The 24,427-nt window shown below is 38.9% G+C and overlaps 4 protein-coding genes across 4 annotated transcripts; 2 read left to right on the top strand and 2 right to left on the bottom strand.

The window, feature by feature from the left end:
* The first annotated feature begins 496 nt into the window (after nucleotides 1-496).
* Nucleotides 497-5,359, top strand: LOC134750833 (proteasome subunit beta type-5). Its single transcript, XM_063686067.1, has 6 exons — nucleotides 497-719; nucleotides 802-903; nucleotides 2,750-2,849; nucleotides 3,444-3,637; nucleotides 4,752-4,890; nucleotides 5,176-5,359. The coding sequence occupies exons 1-6, from the start codon at nucleotides 576-578 to the stop codon at nucleotides 5,337-5,339; spliced, it is 843 nt and encodes a 280-aa protein (XP_063542137.1). The 5' UTR covers nucleotides 497-575; the 3' UTR covers nucleotides 5,340-5,359.
* Nucleotides 5,360-6,389: 1,030 nt separating this feature from the next.
* LOC134751142 (large ribosomal subunit protein uL30) lies at nucleotides 6,390-11,947 on the bottom strand. Its single transcript, XM_063686501.1, has 7 exons — nucleotides 11,845-11,947; nucleotides 11,037-11,184; nucleotides 10,452-10,571; nucleotides 9,529-9,618; nucleotides 8,298-8,441; nucleotides 7,790-7,942; nucleotides 6,390-6,550 (listed from the first exon to the last, which is right to left on the bottom strand). The coding sequence occupies exons 2-7, from the start codon at nucleotides 11,178-11,180 to the stop codon at nucleotides 6,410-6,412; spliced, it is 792 nt and encodes a 263-aa protein (XP_063542571.1). The 5' UTR covers nucleotides 11,181-11,184; nucleotides 11,845-11,947; the 3' UTR covers nucleotides 6,390-6,409.
* Nucleotides 11,948-12,535: 588 nt separating this feature from the next.
* On the bottom strand, nucleotides 12,536-19,851 carry LOC134751143 (small ribosomal subunit protein eS12). The gene is made up of 5 exons (XM_063686502.1): nucleotides 19,701-19,851; nucleotides 19,103-19,237; nucleotides 17,706-17,808; nucleotides 13,736-13,837; nucleotides 12,536-12,637 (listed from the first exon to the last, which is right to left on the bottom strand). Exons 1-5 carry the CDS (start codon nucleotides 19,715-19,717, stop codon nucleotides 12,575-12,577), a joined length of 420 nt encoding a protein of 139 aa, XP_063542572.1. The 5' UTR covers nucleotides 19,718-19,851; the 3' UTR covers nucleotides 12,536-12,574.
* A 627-nt stretch (nucleotides 19,852-20,478) lies between these two features.
* LOC134750840 (protein NDUFAF4 homolog) lies at nucleotides 20,479-21,316 on the top strand. The gene has a single exon (XM_063686074.1). It carries the CDS (start codon nucleotides 20,635-20,637, stop codon nucleotides 21,301-21,303), a length of 669 nt encoding a protein of 222 aa, XP_063542144.1. The 5' UTR covers nucleotides 20,479-20,634; the 3' UTR covers nucleotides 21,304-21,316.
* Nucleotides 21,317-24,427: the final 3,111 nt, after the last annotated feature.

The raw sequence follows: 24,427 nt of genomic DNA, 5'->3' as shown, positions 1-24,427 counted from the left end.
CGTGGAAACAAGCGATCACGTTTATGGGTTTAATGTGGCTGTAACGCCTTATTGTTTTGTGGGAATCGATTTACAACTTGTAATTTGGTAACATTTGGCGCCTGGTTGAGTTTTTTAAAAAAAGATCATCAATTTTATTTAGACAATCTGGTTTGGGTTTACACTTATTTACGCCATCTGTTGTTGAATAGCGGAGTGAATGAGTGACTTATAAAATACCTACTATTAGAGCCATCTACTGTTGAGTAGCGTAATAAAATTTAAGACAAATATTACCATAGATGGCGCTATCACAGTAGGATGTTGTAATTCATATATATTTTATTTATATTTTAGAATTTACTGATAAAATTATTGAGTTGTTTAATTGTAACAGACTATCGGATTGTTTTATTAATATACCCTTAAATAATTATATAAATTGCTCCTGTATTTTAACTGGCACGTTTTGTTCTTTGTTTTTACTTTTAAATTGACACTGAGGGTGCAAGCTGCAATCTGTCAATGTCAAACTAACGCAAAAGCAGTTTTCGCTTGTCATCATCAATAGTTTACTTTATTACAATAAATTTACAATGGCTCTCGAATCATTATGCCGTTTGGGTGACAAAATCAATTTGAGGCCCGCTGACTCGCTCGCTTCCTTCCAAAACGATGTTATTGGATACACAAGCAACTTCTTCGCCAGCGCTCAGCTCGCAGCCCCGCCGTTCTCTAACGTAAGGTTATCTTGCCGAAAATCGTGTATTTATGTTATTATTATGTACTTCACAACTAAAACTTTAATTATAATGTTTTCAGCCTGCACAGACGCTAGCTAGCTTCAACCGGAAAGATGAGACTGGACGTGAAATCAAAATCAACTTTGACCACGGCACCACCACTCTGGGTTTCCGCTACAAGGTGAGATTTTAAAACTTTCCTGTAATATTTATCTATTTTTTAGGTTTTTATCAAATCCTACAAGTTTCATGTTACCCCTATGTTCCAATTTAGCTGTCATGATGTGTAGGACAAAGAATGAAATATTTTTGCATTTTAATCCGGTCTAGTGATGGACACAAGTAGTAGTAAAATCAGCAATAAAACAATCCCGTCCCATTAAGTTTCCTCATTAGTGTTATCTAGATGAATTGACACTTTTTTGGTCAGAGTATAGCAAAAGGGGCCCCATTTTAGGACATAGAAATTTTTCATAAAAAAATTTTTTTTTCTCATTTTTGCAACTTTTTTTGATTAGAACTTTAAAGAACACATTAAAATAAGCATCTTTTATTGATTACAATTTTTTGATTAACTTGCCCGTTTAAGAACTACAGCGGTCCAAAGGGGGCGCATATGTCCCAGACGCTTTTTTCCCCAAAGAGTAATATTTCCGAGAACAAGCCCTTCTTACCCTGAGCCGACGGAGCCCCGCTACGCGGGGCTCCTATTTCTGGGCGGTTTGCCCTTCGGGCATCTGAAGCTACCTAACGAACCTAACCTACCTATCTATCGACTTAGTGTGACTATCGTGAAAACATTACTCTTTGGGGAAAAAAGCGACTGTGACATACGCGTGTGATTAAATTAACTACTGAAAAAATTAACGCCTGGTTAAAAAGCAGAATGGAGAAAAACGTTATTTTTTTTCATCGTAAATTTTCTAAGTGTCTGGCTCCTTAGTAATCCCATGGCCGAACTCGCAACTTCAGATCGCTCTAGTTCCTAAATGATCAAGTTTATAAAAAAACTTCTCTCAATAAGAGGCTTATTTTAATGATTACTTGAAAATAAAAAAATAAAAAGGAGCAAAAATGCAAAAAAAAATTTTGCTCGTAAATTTTCTAAGTCCTAAAATCGGGCCCCTTTTGCTATACCCCAACCACTTTTTTAATAAAAAAAAACTCAAAAAATCATCAATTGTCTTTTTTACTAAGGGACAAAATATGCTTAAATATGTCTTTTGGTAAAAAATCTGGTTTGTTCTATTTGTAGCAATATTACCCTGTCGTCTGACTTTGACTTTAGACCCCAGTCGAAAGCAGTTTTATTAAAATCTAAAGAAAGCTGCTTTTCGACTGTGAATTAGTTCGGGTGGCAAAAAAAATCGTCAACTAATCTGGGGTGGCCCACATGGGTGGGGAGCGAGAGACAAGGGCAACAAATAATTGGCTGGAGATATCAGTTCTGGGTAGATGACAAGTTAATGATACATGTGATGAATACTACATATTTTAATTTGGCCATACTAAAGCCAAAAGAACAGTCTATTTTGGTTGGCAGCACATTAAAAGTATAAAACAACCTACATTTTTTTACAAACCATAGAACTCAAATTCAAAAACCGGCCAAGTGCGAGTCGGACTCGCCCACTGAGGGTTCCGTACTTTTTAGTATTTGTTATAGCGGCAACAGAAATACATCATATGTGAATATTTCAACTGTCTATTTCGGTTCATGAGATACAGCCTGGTGACAGTCAGACTGACAGTGGAGGCTTAGTAATAGGGTCCCGTTTTTACCCTTTGGGTACGGAACCCTAAAAATGTAGCCATTACTGAAGCTAACAATTTTGATACATCTTTTTAAAACTTACTGTAGAACTTTAAAAGAAGTAGGTTAGGTTGCCTTTTATTATTATTATAGCATCTTTGTTTCCATACTCTTTTCAATTATTTAGTTTCTACTTTTAGTTTTTAAATTTGGTTAAAATATGTTTTGTTTCTGTTGTTGATGAACTGATGATGTAACTGATGTATATTAATAGGGTGGAGTGCTGCTGGCCGTAGACTCCCGAGCCACCGGTGGCCAGTTCATTGGCTCTCAGACTATGAAGAAGATTGTGGAGATCAATGACTACTTGCTAGGTAAATATTTTTTTGTATTTTTGATAGCTACCATTAACGTTCTAACCGCCCAAGATGTCACTGACGCGTGCGGCTACAATAGCAACCTTTGTGCATTCGGACAAAGATCACAATGAAGCACTGCATTCATACGGTTAAGGGCATCCCACTATAATGTTGCTTACGAAATGCTTTCGCATTTTTGGCAATTACAGCTTTTGCGTGTTTATCACAAATATTTGTACCGAGTTATGGATGTTATCTATTAGGGCCATGGTACACTGCGTTTTTCATTCCACAACTCTGTTTATCCTGAAAGTAGGTCATTGTTGTTCTACGAAGTGTGCAGAAATGTATGTTTCTTCACTAGAGCATTTTACATTCCAAGTTTTTTTATAAATAGCAATTAAACTTGGTTTTAAATGGATTTGTTGTACAATTTCAATTCTGATATTTAACTCGCCATTCCATAAATAACAATACTTTTAACTAAATTCTATTACTTCCAGAAATACTAGAAAGGGTGAAAGGTTAGGTAGGATGTGAGGGCGCCAATAATCCGAGACTGAAATGAGTGCCTTTTACCCCTTGGTTAACAATCTACTATTATGTCAGGTACCCTGGCCGGAGGCGCCGCCGACTGCGTGTACTGGGACCGAGTGCTCGCCAAGCAATGCCGTCTGTACGAGCTGCGCAACCGAGAGCGAATCTCCGTGGCCGCCGCCAGCAAACTCATGGCCAACATGGTGTACAACTATAAAGGCATGGGGCTCAGCATGGGCATGATGCTGGCCGGATACGACAAGAGGGTAAGTCTCACTGAACACTCCATCGCAGCAAACTTTTTTTTTTACATGGTTATCAGAGTCGGCCGGACGAAATCCGTCCCCCGGCCCTATTTCTCTTTACCCTAAAGAAGTTTACAGACTGCACCTTCTTGGAGGTACTATTTAATACTATTTACGATACAAGTGCGGAAAGTAGGAAATTCGCAACGAGTGGTGATAAATTAAAACACGACCGAATGTAGTGTTTTAAATCGGCACTAGTTGCTAATTACCTATTCGCACGTGTATCGTACAACGTTTTACAGTAAATATGGCCCTTTAAATTTTCGACATAGGCGCGGAAAGTGCTTATTCCCGCACTAGTACGGGAAAGTAGCACCATATGTACTACAAAAAGCAGCAGACCCTATTTTGAGGAACACGGGATACTGCCATTGCCGTGCCAGTATATCCTATCATTAGCCATATATGCGTGGAAATATAAATATTTATTTAAGGAACCAAATAGTGTCCGGAGAAAATATCAGCTTGTTATCCCCCCTTCCAAAACAAAAATGCTATCCAATAGCCCACAATATACAGCAATCCGGATATACAATAAACTGCCAAACAAAATCAAGTCGCACAATAATTATAAATTATTTTATAAGGCAATCAAGGAATTTTTGTTACACAAATGCTATTATTCTTTAAATGATTTCTTAAATGATAATTTGGAATAAATTGAATTTCATAATAATAATGTAAAAATTTGTAATTGTAAAAATATTAATATTGGGATAATTTTATGATAAATTATAATTTAATATAATTTAAGCTGGTGAATAATGTATAGCTGTTAAAATATAATTTAGACTAAGTATTATTTAAGTAACTATGTTGCTATGCCCTAACGGGTGCATGTTGTAACCTAAGATATAAATAAGACCTAATGTAAACACATGTATGCAATAAATGATATGACTATGACTATGACTAAAATCAGATTATGTTTAAAATGGCCGCCGTCTTGAATTTCCAAATTTTTTTTTTTCAATCGTTTACATACATACAAAGTAGCAATTCTATTATGGCTCTAAGGCTATCGTCTTCTGCAAGATGCTTGCTAAACCTCTAACTTTTTATATTTCCACAGGGCCCCCAACTGTACTATGTAGACAGCGAAGGCACCCGCACCACAGGCAAGGTGTTCTCCGTGGGCTCAGGGTCCGTCTACGCGTTCGGTGTGCTGGACTCGGGGTACCATTGGGACCTCAGTGACGTGGAGGCGCAAGGTATTTCCACAGGACCCAGATTATATGTGCCTTTCCTTCAGAGAAGGGTCCTTACGCACATAGAGCATTAGGACCCTTTTCTTATCATACTCATAAATCATCGGCTAAGCTCGTTGCCCGTAGCTCGCGATAACATACGTTTTATAGCAAGTTTTTTCTTCTATTTAGGGATCAGTTTTATCACGTTCCCTGTCCGGGTGCCCCCAATTTGTGACTTTGTCATATCATTTGGTATGGGTACAGTAAACGTGTTAACCTTTGAAATAAAAAATAATATTTCCTCAGAGCTCGGTCGGCGTTCGATCTACCACGCGACGCACCGCGACGCGTACTCGGGCGGCATCATCCGCGTGTACCACATGAACCAGGACGGCTGGGTCAACATCTCCAACGAGGACTGCTCCGAGCTTCACTACAAGTATCAGGCCGAGAAGGGGCTTAAGGAATAATAAATTGTGCTTTTTAATTATATTGTTAGTTTTATTCAGTCCCCCAATACAGTTTAAAAGGCGGGTCCGCAAAGAGTGACGCGGACGGGACGGCGGAGACGTAGTGCCTCGCGCGAGGCACGTTTCCATCACAGGCCGAGTTCGTTTCGAGGCGGCTCGTTCTGTATGGACGCCTATTAGACATGCCAATGCAATCCAAGAAGCAAACCAGGCTACAGTCTATACAGGGCTAAAAAATAAGTGCATTCTAGTTGCCAGGGAGGTTTTGTAATTATACTGAGCAACTTTTATTATGGGACCAGCCACGAAATCGCGAAAAAAAAATTACCCTCCCATAGAAAATGGACCAGCCAAAATGTATGAAACAGCCAAATTTTTTTTCGCGATTTCGGGGTTGGTCCCATAATAAAAGTTGCTCAGTATAATCATCCACAAACCTCCCTGTCAACGGGAATGCACTTATTTTTTTGCCACGTTGTATAATCAAGGTTTATTTTATCTCATTTAATTTATCAAGTGGATTCTGTTTTATCAGAAATAAGGTAAGCGATCTTGACGTGTCCTTTTATTAAAAATCACTTGAAAAATAAGTCCCAGCAAAATATGTTACAATGGGGTTGGCCGGTCGAAGTGTTTAGCAGATGGCGCCAGCATAGCTTGCCCTGTCAATCCCAAGAATTGTCAAATTTTTGTTTTTTTTAATGCTCTGGATGCCAGCCCTTTGAGCCAAATCTCATAGAAAAAGGGGCAAGCTATGATGGCGCCATCTCTGCAAAGCTTTGACAGTTGCCAACTCAAAGAGTAGTATAATTGTGCCAACTCCATTATAAATCATATACGACCTTATACATTGTTTTGCGTTCATAATGAATATAAACCAATTTTTGAAGCGTTTTTCAATAAAAAGACACGTCAAGATTGTTTACCTTTTTTCTATTGCGAAATAAAGCGAACTATAGACGGACCTGTGTCCGTCTTAGTAATAGGGTCCCGTTTTTACCCTTTGGATACGGAACCCTAAAAAGGAGCAAGGTACAACAAAACCAAAAGTACTTAGAATAAGTATTTATTTAGACCATTTTCCTCAAGAGTTCATTGATCTTGTCCTCCCGGTTGCCGAAGTCGCCGCCGTCCACGTAATGGATGGTCTTCTTGCGCCAGCCGCCCGTCGGGTTGTTCAGCTTGAAGGGCCACAGGAAGTTGCTGGCGTACTGTGGAACACAAACTAATTTAGTACAGGATAAAAAAATATTACTAGGTTCTACATTAAAGCTCTCCAAACGGACTCTACGTGTTGGATCTATATCCCCAATTTATAGGCCCGTGAAATCCAAAATGGAGAAACAAAACGATAATACTAGTCTCCTACCATAGCCCAACATCCAGTCCATCCAACTTGCAAATCAATAACCTTAGTTCCCATTGCAGCAGAAAAGTGCTGCACTGAATAGTCTTTGCACCTGTCGGGGACCATCTCCGGATGTTGCATATTATGCGCTCTGGGATGGTATCCGCAACGTGTATCCCTTGCTTTTAGATTAAATTGTCTTAAAGGGCCTCTGCGCTGTTGGCTTCGGCCCCACGCACGCCTCCCAAAGGTCCCGAGATATGGAAGACATACAAATAATCATAATAAACATCGTGAGGAACCCGGACCCCGAAAAGGCCTAGTTTACCCTCTGGGTTGGAAGTTCAGATGGCAGTCGCTATCGTTAAAACTAGTACCTGCGCCAATTCTTGGGATTAGCTGCAAAGCGGACCCTAGGCTCCCATGAGCCGTGGCAAAATGCCGGGACAATGCGAGGAAGATGAAGATGAGCAGTCCAGTGCGAAGGACCTCAGTTTTTTCTATGTTTCAACTCAATGTTCAAAATTATGAATGTTCGAACGCTAGGAAAGTAGACTCCGCATGTGGCGGGGCTCCATAGGGGCGCTCGGGTGCTCTGCGCTCCAAAATGCCAAGCTACATACTGATGTAGGCGGCTCGAGCGGAGCGCATACTCTAAGGAAAGGGGACGACCGTATTCTCCATACAAACGTTCCCCAAATTTCCTCTTTGAATTTTTTCGATTTATTATTTCATTGTAAGAATTAGGAGCGAAAAAATTGAAAATGCTCCTAACTTTAATGATAATTAAAAATTCGGAAGAAAAAACAACCGAAGGGGTATAGTAAATATTTTCAATGATATTGATACCTAGAGAGGAAAATAAGGACTATGTTTGTATGGAAAGGCGATTTCGCCCAGTCGTCCATTTCCGTTTTAGGGCCACCCCACACTAGCGTCTCCCGAGTGTCGTCGTCTAGTTAACTCTATGGCTGCTGCTCGACGCAACGTTGGCGCAACTGCGCAGCGACGCCATTTTCCACAGCACGTTCAAAAGTCGCTAGCGTGGGGTGGTGGCCCTTGAGGAAGAAACTGGCGACCAATGGCTTCAGTGGTCGGTTACCTTGAACTTGTCACCGACGGTGAAGATCTCGTGGATGAGGTCCTCTACGCAGATGATGTTGTTGTTTTTGCCGAGCTTGTCCTCGATGATCTTGTTGCTGGTGATGGGCACGCGCTGGCCGTTGATCTTGGCGAACCCGCGCTTGTAGATCAGCTGATGACAACATTTTATAGTGAGAATGAGTAAGAGTACCTTGACAGTATTTAAAAAGTATTGTCAGATATGGACTATTTTAACCTCGCTAGGTCCACATAGACCGAGCTACCTCGCGAGGAGAATGCCGCGCGAAGCAGCTCGGTCGGTGGAGACGTGCCTCGCTCGAGGCAATGCGTTTACTCGGCCCGAGGCACGCCTACACAAACCGAGCTGCTGCGCGGGAATTTCCTCCAGCTCGTTTTGTGCGGACATTTAAATTTGTTTTTTGTTTGATTCATTTACGCTTTATTCTTATTAATTTGAATATGAGAATAGATTATTAGGAAGCTCAACCAATTGAAGATAATTTTACCTCTCGGACACTCTTGAGGTTGGGGTATCCCCAGGTGATGTAGGGCTCGGCGATGCGCATCATGTTGACGGTGGCCTTGTTGAGGCGCACGAACACGCCGTTGTTGATCTGCCTCAGTCTGAACAGCTGCAGGACTTTGCGGACCTGTGTACAGTTCAAAAATTGGTTGCTTACATTCCATGTCATGTTAAACTCCATAGACATAGATTAAATTGCCAATCCAAAGATGGCACGGATACAAGGGGACAACCAATTTTAGATGGAGAACAGCTTACAGACAAGTTACTGTCAAAAATATTTTTTTGATACATGCTTTTATTGCCGACTACTTTGTCTCCTATGCATGTCTATCAAAAGATACTTCTCGAGATCTTTCTAATGAGCCTAAACTCAATGTGCTTATGTTTTTCTATCGTAGAGTTCCTTTGGCCACGATCAGCTCAATTTAACTTGAAGCACATATATGCGGTGAAGCTAAATAAATGTGTGTAATAATAACAAACGAATTAGCGATCTATTGCTTGATATGAATTGTCGGTCACAGTTGAATCAATCTAGCTAGGTCAACTGATATCCTTATAATTCAATTCAATGGTCGAAACTCGTCAACCTGTTGAAAAATTGTATCGTCTGGACGAGATATTACAGACTGAAGAAACCATTCTTACAAATAATGAGTTATTCCAATTCCAATTAGTAACATGCTTTATTATATTGATCAACAATCTTCATAACATATTTCTGATAAGTAAAATAACAGTTAAATAAGAATAGAAAATGTTTGAGTGCTAGGAAAGTTGTCACCGCATGTTGCAGGACACCATAGGGGCACTCGAATCACTCTGCGCTGCCAATGTGCCACCTCCACACAGAATGGAGGAGGCTCGTGCGGAGCGCATTTTGAAAAGCTATGACTATATATTATATAAGATAAAAATATGACAGAACAAAATGAAACTTTGACTGGCCAAAGGAGAAGACGAGTAACAACTAACCATTGATGATAATGAATTAATGATGCTCTCAAAGACACATTCTTTTCTATGGAATTTAACCAATCTTGTCATTTTGACCAAAAGCAGGATGAATGGGACATTGGGACATTAAACTGTAATTTTAGCATCTGGGATAGCATTATGGTGTTTTTTTTTTTTGATGAGTCAAAAGTAGAGTTCATTTACGTCAATACTGGAGCGAATTTGAAAGTTGGGAGTAAAGATACTGTACTGACCTTGGGGGAAACCTGGTTGATACCGCGGATACGGATGACGAAGGCGAGCTTGGCTTCGCCGGGCACGTAGTAGTTGCCGCGGTTGCGCGCCTGGAACACGAACAGTTTATCATCTACTTCCCGATACGAATAAATATATAGATTATAGACAGAAATAAGATGCGTAAAGTAGTGATAGGGATGGTGACAAATGTTGGATGTAATAGAAAATGAAAAATAAATCACAATAAATTAAATATTATGAGCAATTCTTGTATATTTATATATTTCGGAAATCTTGGAAACGGCTCTAACGATTTCGATGAAATTTGCTATATGGGGGTTTTCGGGGGCGAAAAATCAATCAATCTAGGTTTAATCTTTGGGTAAACGTTTTGCTCCGTCTCCCAAATATTATGGAATAAAGGCTTATTTAATTTTAGTATAAACTATGTACGAGCGCTAGGAAAGTTGACACCGCATGGCGCGGGGCACCATAGGGGCGCTCAAATCACTGTGTGCTCCAAAATGCCAAACTACACACAAGTGCAGCCGGCTCGTGCGGAGCAAAATTGTAAAAGGTCAAAACAAAAAAAAATCTTACAATAAAATTTGAACTTGCTTTTAAAATGAAGTCATTTGTTTTAATTACAAATTTTTGAGGATGAATTATTATAAATTAGTTATACTATACAAAATAATTCCATTTTACCAAGCATTAGTAAAGGTCTCCATTTCGGCTTTGGCAAAATATGCTTTTATGTTCAGATTTTCTCTGCATTTTGCATTTCTTAACCAATTCTCATGAAATTTTGTGAAGTTTGATAGATCGGTTTTTTATAAAATGTTCAAAACGGCAGCCCTAAAGCCAACCAACCAGCAACAGCTTCTATTTAGACAAAGTTGTGGGCACAGGTGAGTATTTTTTTAAATATTATACATACCTGTCTGACTAGCCTGATCTCATCACGCTCCCTGATGCGGTATTCCTTAACATACTGTTCTGCCCTTTTGAAGATCTCCTTCTTCTTCTTGATGGCTGCTGAACGCCTCTTGATCGTGACCTGCATACAAATTTGAGACTTAGGATTGTATGATTAAGGTAAGGTTTGGTATGAATATGGGTAGGAATCAGATTAGAAGATTGACAGCATCATTATCAGATGAACTATGCCTTTAAATTGTGTATCATCATGTAAACAATATTATTCAATACATCTGTAATATCAAATCAAAAGAACTAATATGTTCTTCTTTAAACTACACAAACACAGTAAGTAATCAAAATAAATCCACAACACACATACTAATGTGTGTACACTTGTAAAAAAATTGTCTAAACAAGAATGACCTATAGTCCGCCGAAATGATATAGGTTAACCTTTCGTATGTGCATGTCAAAAAATTGCCATATAAATAGCAATTGTGACAACTTCATGTTTAAATTGAATATTCAACTGGACATATGGAGCAGATCTGCTCCTAAGCAAACGAAAGGTTAAATTACAATATGTGTTATTTGTATGTACCTGTACGCGTCTAGCGCGTTGAGCATCCCTCCTCTTGCGGTGCTTTAGCACAGACTCAGGGACGGCAGGCAGCTTCTTGCTGTCTTCCTTGCCCTTCACGGGCTTCTTCTCGGCCACAGCCTTCTTCTGTGTCGTGGCAACCATCGTGCTGAAAACATTATGGGACTTGTGAGATTTAATGGGATGATGTGTTTATAGAATGAAAACTGTTGACAAAAATACTGATAAGTACTAGGCTAGACGTGGCTGCCAGACACAGTAACGTTTGAAACGGCTAATAGAAAATAATCGTAGCAGTTTAAAATTTAGTTTGGAGTCATTTAGAAGCATGGAACTGAGGGTGTTTTTATAGTAAAATCGATGAAACATCCTTAATAAATTTGACTTTCAGAATCTAAACAAGAACTGTGTTAACATTTTACGATAGTTTTCGTAATATTTCTGCAATGATAGTTCGATAAAGTATTATCGTGCTATTGGCGTGACAACATTGTTTTTAGGTTAGGTTAAATTATGTGGTGCATTTCATGATAGCATCCAAGGTATGCAATTAAATATTACTAGAATATAAAATATCACAGGCAGCTGATAAAAGTAAGAAAGGCATAAATTTCAAAAACAAAAATCTTAAAAAATAAGTTTTTCAGAGGCGGCATGTCATCCATCCGCATAATCCGACGAAGTTTTAGGGCACTTTTCAACGATTACACATTATTTATTGCATAAACAGGCACTGGTGATTACATTCTAACGGTTATAGGATTATAATTTACTCGATTAATTACAAAATTAATAAATATTTAACAACCTGCGAAGTAAAACTCCACGCGGCACGTGTGTCAAATTATCAAAAGAAAGACAGATCAGAAATCATAGACAAGATAGATTTCCTGCGTCGGCCATTTTGAAACTATTGTTTTGTATGGCAATATTATAAAGAAGTTAGTGCTGCGAACGCGAGTGTGGAGTCGATTTCGCTGATTAGCGAACTAGACTCCACACTCGCGTTCGCGGCTTGGCGCCGCGATTCGCACACGAGTGTGGAGGGCCCTTTAAAATAAATAGATAAACCTTTAATTAAAAAATAAAACAAAACCAAAATACCTAACTTAATTTCATTTCTTTTTAAAAGAAGGGGAACCGCCATCTAAAACCTGACCCACTGAAAAGCACAAACTAATTTTTATATACTGGGGTAGCGACATCTGGTGTGAAGTAGGGGTACTGATAATTCCACTACTCGGCGGTAGATGTCGACTACGAAATAACTCGTTTTGGGTAATAAAACTAATGTATAAGTTACCACCGTTACCACTTTCTTTACTTATTTCTCTATGGCGCCATTTAGTTCGCGCGTAAGTGTTTTATTTGTAAATATAGGTAGAATTACATTGGTGGTCAATTTACATATGTACAGTTTCACTATATTTTACCAATTGGCGTACAAAAACATTGAACTTAACTTGTGAATAAATCTACACATAAAAAAAACTAGAGTATCGGTTTTTTTGGTTTTTATTTGAACTTAGACCTAGGGATTAGCTCGAAGACTTGAGGTAGTCTTTGAGTACGTCAAGCGCTGGCGTCTCCTCACCGAAGTCCTGCAATCAAATAAAAAAGTTTGAGCAAACAAGTTTTTCAACATACCATTGGATGAGACGAAGAAAGAGATACTAATTGATCATGAATCAGACAAGATCTTTTTAACTTTGGTGTAGGTTGAGCTCACATTTTTGCAAGTGGCAACATAACCATACGCTGTTAAGCCTTGGTCTCCGGTTTACGTTGAATGCTCCAAACGTCACATTGTCAGAAAATTACTTTCTACGCAGCATAAGGCGTGACACAGAGACCAAAACCTAGCAGCCCCAATTTCATACTTATTACAAGAAACCATACAGGAAATGTTGCTGTATTCTCGTACGGCATCAACGGCATACGGCGTTCCTTCATTGGGCGTTTTTATGTCATAAAAGGCTTGTACGAGCGACTGGAAAGTACGCAATGCAAAAGCAAGCCACTATAGTGATCGCTCGCTTGATTTCGCGCTAAGAATCGGCACTAAAGACGAGCTGACGTCAATAGCGCTCGCGCTTAGCGCATTTTCGTCTTATACACTATCAAGTGTACACAACTGTACTCTTCTGTAGCCTAATTTAGGGTCGGTTGCACCACACAGCCTGTCACCGTTAAAGGAATTTTCATAGTCCTCTGCTGAGTGATGTTGATCAGTCTGACAAGTGTGGTTGGTGCAATTGGCCCTTAGTCTCAGGTGGCGTTTTCGATTTAATTTTTTTTTTTCAAAGGATAAGGATATTTATACCTTTATAGAAAATACTGCCAAAATAAAGTTTTGAGCTAACCACATTATTTATGATTTTTGTTAAAACGAACCGAAAAATCCAGCATGGACATCATACATTTGTTACTAAGTGTTTTATACCAATTGTACTTCATTTGCGATAATAATTGCTAGAAGCAGAAAAAGCCGCCCCCCCGTGAGGAATTTGCTGCGTGAAGCAGGCTCGAACTGTGTAGACGTGACTCGCGCGTCCCATAGAATCGCATGAGTCAATTCTACAACTCCAGACTGACTTTCTACGCGCACATATATTTTTGTGAAGCGACTCGTTCTATATGGATCTGCCTAATGGCGTTCGACCCGGGCGGCTAAAACGCTTGAAGATTCGCTCGCTCACCTTGATGACGACGCACGAGCAGCCGACGATCTTCCTGGCCTTGCCGTCCTTGTCGATCTTGCACAGACCCGCCCACTCTCCCAGCTTCTTGTTGTTGTCCACCTACAACACCAAAACGTGTATTTGTTAAGTGTTAAGTAATTGTTTTTAATAAAATTGCAAAATCGTTTAGCATTTTATAGACCAGCCAGACCAAAGCGTCACTCCAGTTCCCTGAGTGTAGATATGCGAGCCGCGCCGGCTAGCCGCCGCCATGAAGAGGTGGCGCGCCGCCGCCGCCGCCGGCCTTTTCGAAATTCGCGCCGCGACAGCATTATCAAACTCACCCGCGATTGGCCAGCGCAAAATTTTTTTAAAGCCGTACGGTACCGTTTACCAGATTTAGAAAAAGAAGCCGATTCCCAAGTGCAATACTTTCGTTTACTTGAAAAGCCAGCGCGCACTTTCGAAGATGATAAAAATGACCCTATTTCTGATGAAGAAAAGGAACAGGATTTATTTACCCAAAACGATGGACAGCATCGGGTTGGCGGGTTGGATAATCCAATCCAATTAAACTTGGATCACGTTCCAAGTATTAAATTAGCAACACCAACACGTTGGCATAGCGTACTTGAAATGCTCAAGAGCATGATCCACTGCTGCAATCGCAGAAAGCTTGCACCTTGAATGTGGCATTGGTTTTCAAGTCCGAAATAAAGGATGTGTTGAATTCTATCCCAGAAGACGAAACCTTTATCATAATGCTGTCCTTGAAAAGCAATATGATGAAGCAAGTTGACAAGAGGTTCCCTACAACAAAAGCAACCATAGCAACAGCTCTGCTAGACTACGGGTTCATGGGACTGACGGAGATAGACGTGTATCTTGAAAAGCATAATATGACTCGTGCATCATTTCTGGCTGGGTATTTTAAGGATATTGTGGAAACCAGTGACAGCGAGACTACTCAAGCAGTAGTTCCTAGCACTAGTACTGTCCCTGTCCGTAAAACAAAGGACACAAGCTCTTCTCAGCTGTTGTTAAAGTTAGCCAAGAAGCATTGCTCTTACAACAGTATTGGCTTTCAAAACGAAGATGCTATTGATTAAGAAACTCGGAAATATCTAGCAGCTGACGGTCCCACTGAACTTGATGATGTCGACCTGCTATCTTTTTGAAAATAAAAAAGAACAACCTCTTTTCCGTTGCTGTCAACTTTGGCTAGAGCGATGCTTTGTGTCCCTGCCACAAGCTCACCGAGAGATCGGGTATTTTCTGTTGCGGGACTAGTGCTCACGGCAAAAAGATCACGCCTGATGCCCCAGCGTGTCAATAAAATTATATTTATCCACGATAATTATCGTGTGTGCAAAGACTGCTGCAGTGTGTGCAGACGCAGACGACTAAATAATTTAAAAACGTATAATTGATTCATGTATTCTTTTATTTTTACAACAATGATCAATCGTTAAGTCATCAACATCATTCGAATATTCTTTATCATAGTCAGATTGTCTAAACTGTTAGTATGGCTTGATTTCAGCCTAAAAGTTAGATTAGGGTAGAAATCAACAACGAGCCGCCGGCTAGACGCCGCCGCCGCGAAAATTTTGCCGGCGCGCCGCCGCCGACTGTTTCGCACCCGGCTCGCATGTCTACCCGAGTGTTAAATTGCTTGCGTTGCGAAACGAAACATTTTCTGAATTATTTACTTAAAACAATGTAGAGTAGAATTCATCATTTTCTCCTTTTCTATAATCAGTCTCACAATATCATATCAACACACCTTTGAAAAGACTCCTTAAAATTAATCTTTTTCAACAAACACATCCTAACGTATTTAGAGACATTCAAAAGAATGCCATAGCGTAATAGAATAAAAAAGAATTTTACTTTTTGTTATTGAATTAGATAAGACCAAGTTCTAATCTACTGGTAAGGTGCATTTAAAAAAAAACCGGCCAAGTGCGAGTCGGAGTCGCGGTCCAAGGGTTCCGACATTACACAATTTAAACAATGTATTTTTTATGCGAAATGTCTTTAAAAAACCCGTAGGGGTCGGATCCGAAACTAAGTAATTGAGTGATTGACTGCACTTTTCTAATAGGTTTTCCGGTGATCTATAGGTAAAGCTCTATTTTGTGTATTTTTTTCAAATTTTTTGAGCTAGTAGTTTCGGAGATAAAGGGGGGGGGGGGGGGGAATGGTAATATTTTGCCTATTTTCTTGAATAACTTCTAAACTATTTATCTTAAAATTATAAAAAAATATACTTGAGATTCTTACAATGAGCTCTTTCATTTGATATGTAACACGATATAGTTTGACAATTTTTTTTTTTTTCTCATTTACCCCCCAAAAGTGGCCCCGGTGTTTTAAATTAATTTGTTTGTCCATCTTTGGGTCACAAACTTACATATGTGTACCAAATTTCAACTTAATTGGTCCAGTAGTTTCGGAGAAAATAGACTGTGACAGACGGACGGACAGACAGACAGACAGACAGACAGATGCGCGAGTGATCCTATAAGGGTTCCGTTTTTTCCTTTTGAGGTACGGAACCCTAAAAATGATGAAATACTACGCGCATGTTTGAGTGCTAGGAAAGTTGACACCGCATATGCGGGGCACCATAGGGGCACTCAGTTTGCTCTGCGCTCCAAAAAGCCGAACCCTGCAAGTGACAGGGCTGACTCGTGCGGAGCGCATATATTACTTATGATTCTAAGTTCCAACACATTATGATATATTTTATGGGAAATGTGCAAGTTCCTAAGATTTTCAATCTACAAAATAAGATATGACCTGATAGTAGTATAGTTTTCTTTATATTAATTTTATTACCTCTTGAAGAAAAACGCCAAATATTTGATTTAATTTAATCAGTGCAAGATGCATACCCACAAAATTTTATAATACTCTGGCTAGTTATTATAAATCACGGAGTAATAATAAATAATAGATAGAGATAGTAATAAATTGCTGGTACCTAGGTTTACGAATTACTTTGGCCAAAGATGTAGAAAATATTTAATCCCTATGATCTGTAACGAGTTGCCGTCGGATTTAAAGACCACAAGGATGACAAAACAAACATTTAAAAAGAAATTAAGTTACTTTTTATTAAATAAAATAAAGGGTCAAATACATTACAATACATAACCCTTATAATACATTACATTTGTAAACTGTACGCTCAGATTGGAAAGTTAACCCCTTACTTCATGTCAAAAATAAAATAAGTATTTGGTTAAAAGTAAACTTTAATAGCTAAAAACATAACAACCATATAAGGCTGCGCATGCAGTAAAGGGTTAAGTAGGTAAGTTTAGGTTTAAGATAAAGTTAAGTTGCATATCAACTGCTAACACAAACGCAAAGGAGCCTCGTCTGCCAACAAACCACTGTGTGGTTTGGCAGAAGAAAATATGTATTTAGTTGTAAGTAAGATCTTTGAATAAACGTTTATTTATTTATTTATTTTTTTTATAAAGACAATTGTTCTAGAGAATATAGAGTATGAATTAAAAAATGAAGAAAAAAGTTCTAGCTCTGAGGATTTTCAAACTAATTATACAGGATGTCCCAGAAGTACCAAGTCACAGTGACACAGGAGGTAGGTCAACTTAAGAGAAACCTAACCAGCCTAACATGACCCCAGTAAAAGTTGCACGGTTTTCGAGTTATTACCGAAAAAAAATTGAGAATTTTTCCATTTGTTTAAACATCTTTAGTACAGCATTGATAACTCGAAAACCATGCAACTTTTACTGGGGTCATGTTCGGCTGGGCGGCATGCCTAACTGCATTACTCCACGTAAAAAAAAATGTTCTGGGACACCTGTATATGAATATATACAGTCAATAGAGGGTTGTTTCGTTTTTAAATTTGCAAAACCTTTCAGATACTTCCCGCCTTCCAGGGACCACCAGTTGTCCCACAAAGTGCTAAGACCCACTGATCTGATAATACATAGAACATAGTTACCTTGACAAGTGGGATCTGGTGCTCATTGCACAGAGCCTGCACCAGCTTCTTGTAAGCAGCCTCGTCACAGTTCTCGGCCAGCACGCATAGGACAGCTTGCCTCCTGTCAATAGATAATGATAATTCATTTATTAGTTTGGCCTGAAAATTTTTTTCCCAATTTTGACTAGTCCCTACATGATTCACAATCATGGATAGTTTGGTTCTGTGTCAAACAACCCACGCATTCCCTAGAGATTGCACACGATGGTCCAGTCGATACCTCACTAATCAATAATAGTTCGTATAGTCCATTGGAGCATAGCCTGAAGAGGTCCAGATGGTAAAAGAAAACAAAGACAGCCATCGGCACGCTGGGCTGACGACATAGTTAAGGGGGTGGGGGCCAACTGGGTATGGGAGGCCCAAAATCAAGAGAGGTGGAAGATTCTGGAAGAGGCCTATACCTCATAAGAGGGTTCTGGTGAGATTTTTTCATATCCCAGAGACTAAAGTATTGCAAATAAGTTTATATTCATATTTACCCAGAAATAAAAGTCAAGTATTTTTTTTTTGTAAACTGTAGCACAATTGGGAGGCCACAACCTTGCAGGACACAAGAACTGTGGTACTATGTATGTGCGTTAATGTTGGCAACGGAATGGACCAGTAACCACTGATGTAGTCACTGATATTTCCACACAGTGTGAAACTAAAACAGCACCACACTGAGTGAATGTTTAGGAGGCTTCCAATGCCATGAATTTCTTCAATCTATTTTTTATCTATCAGCTAATTTCTTTTGTTTTACAAATATTTATATGGATACTTTTTCACATTGCATCCTTTTATTGCACATACTTCTTCACATTGCATCCATATTCTTGCACCTAAAGCTTTGGTTTCCTAGGAAAGCGGTGTCATCATTGTGCGACCAAAATATACCATTGTATGAATGGATCCACAAGTTAACATATAATGTAAATGAAATTAAATACTATTCAAAAATACCATATTGTCCACCCAAAAAAGTAATAAAGAAAGACAAAAGGGCACAGGTAAACCTCCGGCTTTCCACTAATACAATATCAGCAAAGAATCAATATATTCAATTCTAAACTAAACAATGTTATATTCTGTCATTTTTAGATCCCTGAGAGTAGAGGGGTTAACTATAAGTAAGGCTCGGAACCGGTTATTTTGAAAAACCCAAAATAGCCGAATAATTTTAATTATTTTATGCTATTTACGTAGGACTGAATCGTATATTTAGGTAACAACTTCGTATTATTCAATTGTCCCATTAAAAATGAAATAATAAACCAAAGAACGAAAAAGAACATAATAATACCGGTATTTTTGTATAAAAAACCGGTTCCGAGCCTTGACTATAAGTACCATAACTCAATGTCACTTACTTGTCAAGGGCCTTAGCAGCCTCATGGAGGCCGTGGACGAGGCCTCCGTGGATGAGGGCAGTCTTCAGCACCTCCTGAAGGGCGGTGTTCACGTCCATGGCGCCGCCGCTCAGGACGGGGTTATTGGGTACCTCACTGGAATATAGTTGTTGTTATAGGTTGATAATGTAATCGTTTTCAATCACTAGGTAGGAAAGGGGAAAAGGAAGAATTAGGTAGCTTTAGCCTTAAAACATTACAGAAAGTAATTGAGAAATGATATTAGTATAGGGTTTTTTTTTACTATGAAAGGATTAGCCTACTCCTGAAAGTAGTTTTAATGAATCTAAGTACATAAACAAAAATGTAGTTATAGGATTAAGCAATGAAATTCTGAGTGATACATGCAATCAGATGAAACTTTTGAAACATGAAACGGCGTTGAGCATTAAGGTTATCCTAAAAATTTTAGGTTATGTTGATGTACTGTTTATTAAAGAAATATGTCGAATTATGCCCGAAATTTTAAAGCTGAAGATGGATAAAGGGTTTTTATTCCCTTGAAAGGGTATAATTAATGGAAAGAAAGTAAATAAAAGTCAAAACAATGGGTACTTACACTTCAACATCAGCCATGGTTTATGACGATTAAACGACCTGAAATATGAAACGTATTGGATAGAATAGCGTTGTAACATTTCTAGATTATATTCACACTCACTTTAAATCAAATGATCACAATAATAATCCTCGATATGAAAAATAGCACAGCGAAACGTTTGACACTTTACCTTTCGTACCGGAAAAGACTTCAAAAGACGCCCTCTGGCGTTGACAAACCGAAACTAATTTGACGTTTCTGACGTTTATTATACACACTAACGCCTAAGGCCAGGATTACACTTGTAAGTTTTACTTACGTAAGTAGGGACTGGTAGGGACACAGCTGTACTACAGAATGAGATATGAATATCGTTCAACAAATCATCATCAGCATCATTCGTTGCTCATTCTAGCAAATAGCTTTGTCCCTACTTACGTAAGTAAAACTTATAAGTGTAATCCTGGCCTAAGGGTGCGGCGCATCGTGACCTTGGTGCGGTGCGGTAGTGTGTTAGCTTTAAAACGTTCCATTTCTCGGCAACTATAAGTATAATCTTTCACAAAACCACGAAAGAGGTCAAATAATAGACCTATGCTACATACTTCACTCAGTTAAGTTAAAAATTGAGTCCTAAAACATCTAGTTTGCTCTGAATATTATTATGAAGTGTTGGAAACAAGAATTTTTCGAATGGAAAAGTTTCCAGTGTCGATAATTGCGTTCCGTTTCAGACTTTCATTGAGGCTGATTGCTGGCTATAATTATGACATATACATTAAGAAAAAATAATAATGTTAAATTGAAAATCAAAGAGCATATAATCACTACGTTGAAAATATAACCTCGAAATCGGGAAATGTTTATAAGATTTAACTTACTTATTTTAACGAAATAATTACTTCATGTAAACGTTTTTATTATTAAGTGTTTTGTTCTATTGCCGCCTGAGATGGGTGCTTTAGCGACAAAAGCCCTACGTCCCTTAAAATCATTCAACATTGAAAATCGAGCACATCGGGTAATATCGAAAGAAAAACCAACACCGGCCCCGAGATATGCGGCTAACCTGGAGGATCTAAAGCGGGCTATGGAGTCTGACCCTAATCTAGATGAGAAACTTGACAAAAAAGATCCAGGGCTCGACACAAGATTGAAGAATGTTTATGTAACTTCTCATGGGAAGCCAGAAGACGACGTTACTCGAGAAAAACAGAACCCGACCAGGCCATTACCCCAAGACCGTGGCCTAGTTGAAGACTTCGATTATGGCTTCAAAGAACCAGAGAGAGTTAAATATGGATGCACAACACTCAGAAACGCTGTAGAGTTCATTTCAGCGCATCAAATTGACCCTAAAGAAGTGACAGCAGCTAAAATAGCGCTCCAATACAAACTGAAGGAGGAAGATGTAGAAAATATACTTAAATATTTTAAAACTTATGAAGTTTATCTACCAGAAACAAAGAAATCAGCGGCCATGTTTGCTGGACCTGCTACCTTAAGGAAACAGTTGTATAAAGAAGATATAAAAGAAATTGAAGGAGAGGTTCAGAAGAAACCTGATAAAGAGAGCAGCTTCTTTAAATATGAGATAAAAAATGAAAACAAGGGCAGATAATTTACATAGAATAGGTAATTAATTCATTTTGTTGTTACAATTATTTTTGCAGGTCACATAAGAAAAAAAATCCACTTGTTACCACTAAGTTGGTTTGGCGCTGTTGCAGCAAATTTAAATAAATATTAAGCATATGCGGCACGCAGCTATCGTGAACGCTACTCATGCACTGTTAGTGCTTGAAAATGGGGACCTAGGCTCTCCGAAACATATCCCGTGAGTGACTCATGAGTTCAACTGTAAAATAAGCTTAATTCCACACGAGATTACCAAATTCAAGGCAAATTATCCTATTCTGTAGTTATCCAGTACTATACTTTATTCTGTGAATATATTGGGCTCTTGTATTAGAACAAAGAGTTTTAGATCCTTGTAAATGACTCATATTTATTTGTTGCTACTTGCAAAATAATTTCTATAAAATAATTTATAAAACTAATGTGATTTAGATTTAGTCAAATAATTAAAAAAAATTGTTTTCCAAAGATATTTATTTTATTATAAACTAAGACCCTTAGTTTCTAAGTTTTACTAATTATAAATATTATAATTACGTGGAAGTCTGTAACCCAGGCCAAGGGTGATACGCCACCGACATAGTATATATTTTATCATAGTCAGGGGTTAGTTCCAAATCACAAAACATTATATTGATCCCTGAAAATCACTGAATTATCTCTATCCCAAACAATTCACAACACACTTCTAAATCCATGTTTCTTTGGCATTGAATTCAAATGACCAGTAATTCTGCGACCGTCTAGCACATACGCTTTGACATGATGAAAACAGAAAACTTAGTGGGTCAAAATTCTTTTCTTTGTCTTTAGTTTTTTTTTTGTCTGTTGTAATAAATTCCCTTTGAACATATATTTCATATTTTTAGTGGAAACTGTATTATTCATTTTAATGTATACTATGCACAATAATGTGGGCTACCGTTTTTGTGCTCACCAGTTGGCGCCACTGTAGATGTAGGTCCAGAAAAACAGATTTCAAAATTCTTCTATGCTTTATTTTATAAAATCAATACGTTCTAATATACACAAAGGTATTTTAACGTCTAAATGTGGTATTTTTTCAACCTGTTTAATTTTGCATATATTTTAGTTGGCACTTTTTTTAACCACTAACATTTATTGAGCTATATCTATTGTTTACCATGATTAATCAAATATGGACAAAGATTTACCATAATTATGAATAAGGTGTGAAAATTCCCAATAAAAAAGCTTGAAACCCCCAAAACAATCTACACTAGCGCCCCTAGCGGCGAAATTAAACGCGGTAGCCCTCATTGTAAGCTGTTTGTTTCCCAAATGAAGAAAAATAAAATGTCATATAAAAAAATCGGTGAATGTATTGGCATACGTTGTGCTGTGATGCTGTGTAAATATATTTAATTAATTATTTTAATTCATTACGTGTCCATGCAATTTTAAAAGCTCTGTAGGAATATTCAATTCAATTCAAATATTTAATTCAGGCGAATGCCCATATAATTTGTTAGTAATACAATTAAATATGCTAATGTTAGTAAATACACATTAAATTACAAATAAAAATATACACATAACATTTAACTATTTACATAATGAAGACTGCCACATTCCAAGCACTACCGCTGTACATGCAACAGCATCCAGTGGTGCTGGAACGGGCAGTCTAGCCTCTCGGCCAGCACACGCAACAAACTGTTGGAGCTACCGCGCAACCGCCGCATCAGTGAGGCAGTACGCTTACGCATTATGGCGTGGAATCCATCTGTTCGAGCCTCCGCAAACATACCTGATGCACTGCAGAAGCGCGGCAGACCCAACAGTATCCTAAACCCATTATTATATTGTACTCTCAAGGTGTTGAGAGTACTCTGCGTATATCTTACCCACAGGCTGCACGTGTAGAAGCTCTGGCAGTAAGCCTTAAACAATGTTATTTTGACTTCTTTTGTACACCGTGCAAACCTGCGGGCAAGCATATTACAACGCACAGCCATGGAGCGTCTCTCCCTTTCCACGTCTATGCCATCTGAGAGGTCCGCAGTCACCCAATGGCCCAAGTATTTGAACTCTGAAACTTGTTTGAGTTCACTGCCGTACAAGTAGACGGGGGGTACTGTCAGATATGCTATCTGTGGATATATACTCTTTGACAGCTAAGTCATGGCGGCTAAGCTTGTACTTAATTATATCTTTAATAATTAATACAAACGTGTTTACTATCAAGAACTGTTTTATTTAAAATATAAAATATATAACATTGTGGTTATGTATTGTGACTGCCGCCGGCGCCGCCGCCGCCGCCGCCCCCGCCTCCGCCGCCGGCGCCGCCGCCTCCGCCTCAAGCCGGGCCCTTAAGCGGCGGCGCCTAAACCAGCCGGACACCTAATATTTCTATTATTATTATTCAGGTATCCGGCTGGTTTAGGCGCCGCCGCTTAAGGGCGCCGCCGCCTCCGCCGGCGCCGCCGCCTCCGCCGCCGGCGCTGCCGCCTCCGCCTCAAGCCGGGCCCTTAAGCGGCGGCGCCTAAACCAGCCTGACACCTAATATTTCTATTACAGGTGTCAGGCTGGTTTAGGCGCCGCCGCCGCCTCAAGCCGGGCCCTTAAGCGGCGGCGCCTAAACCAGCCTGACACCTGTAATAGAAATATTAGAAATAAGACCATACTTAGCATACAATCTATTAGAGTGTAGATTAGGCTAAGTCTGTAAATAGTTTTTGTAATATCTTTTTTGAAATAAACAGTTTAAATTTTAATTTTTTTTTTACCTGAAATCGAACATCAATCATCGGCTCGTGGCAAGATATCTCGGTACTTTCCGCACTAGCATCGAAATGTACTATTTACACCTTGGATTAACACACAGGCTACTTCTTAACCGCGGGTAACACCGCGGAGCGCAGCTAGTATATTAAAAAGAAGTAAGACAAGGGTAAAGAGAGAAAAATACATTTGTTTTACTTAATAATAAATAAATGAATTATGACCGCCCTTGGCCCGCAGGATTTTATAAGGATTGAGCGAGGAATCTCTCAGGGCGACAGTTCGAGTCCTTTGTGGGTTCTGCCTAGCTCCAAATGGCATTGCTGTATGATACGAATGTCATACTGTTTCCCCATAGC

This window comes from Cydia strobilella, chromosome 21, assembly GCF_947568885.1.
Source record: "Cydia strobilella chromosome 21, ilCydStro3.1, whole genome shotgun sequence".
Classification (NCBI taxonomy): Eukaryota; Metazoa; Arthropoda; class Insecta; order Lepidoptera; family Tortricidae; genus Cydia; species Cydia strobilella.
The sequence above is the reverse complement of the archived record's forward strand: the minus strand, read 5'-3'. Positions and strand labels throughout refer to the sequence as shown.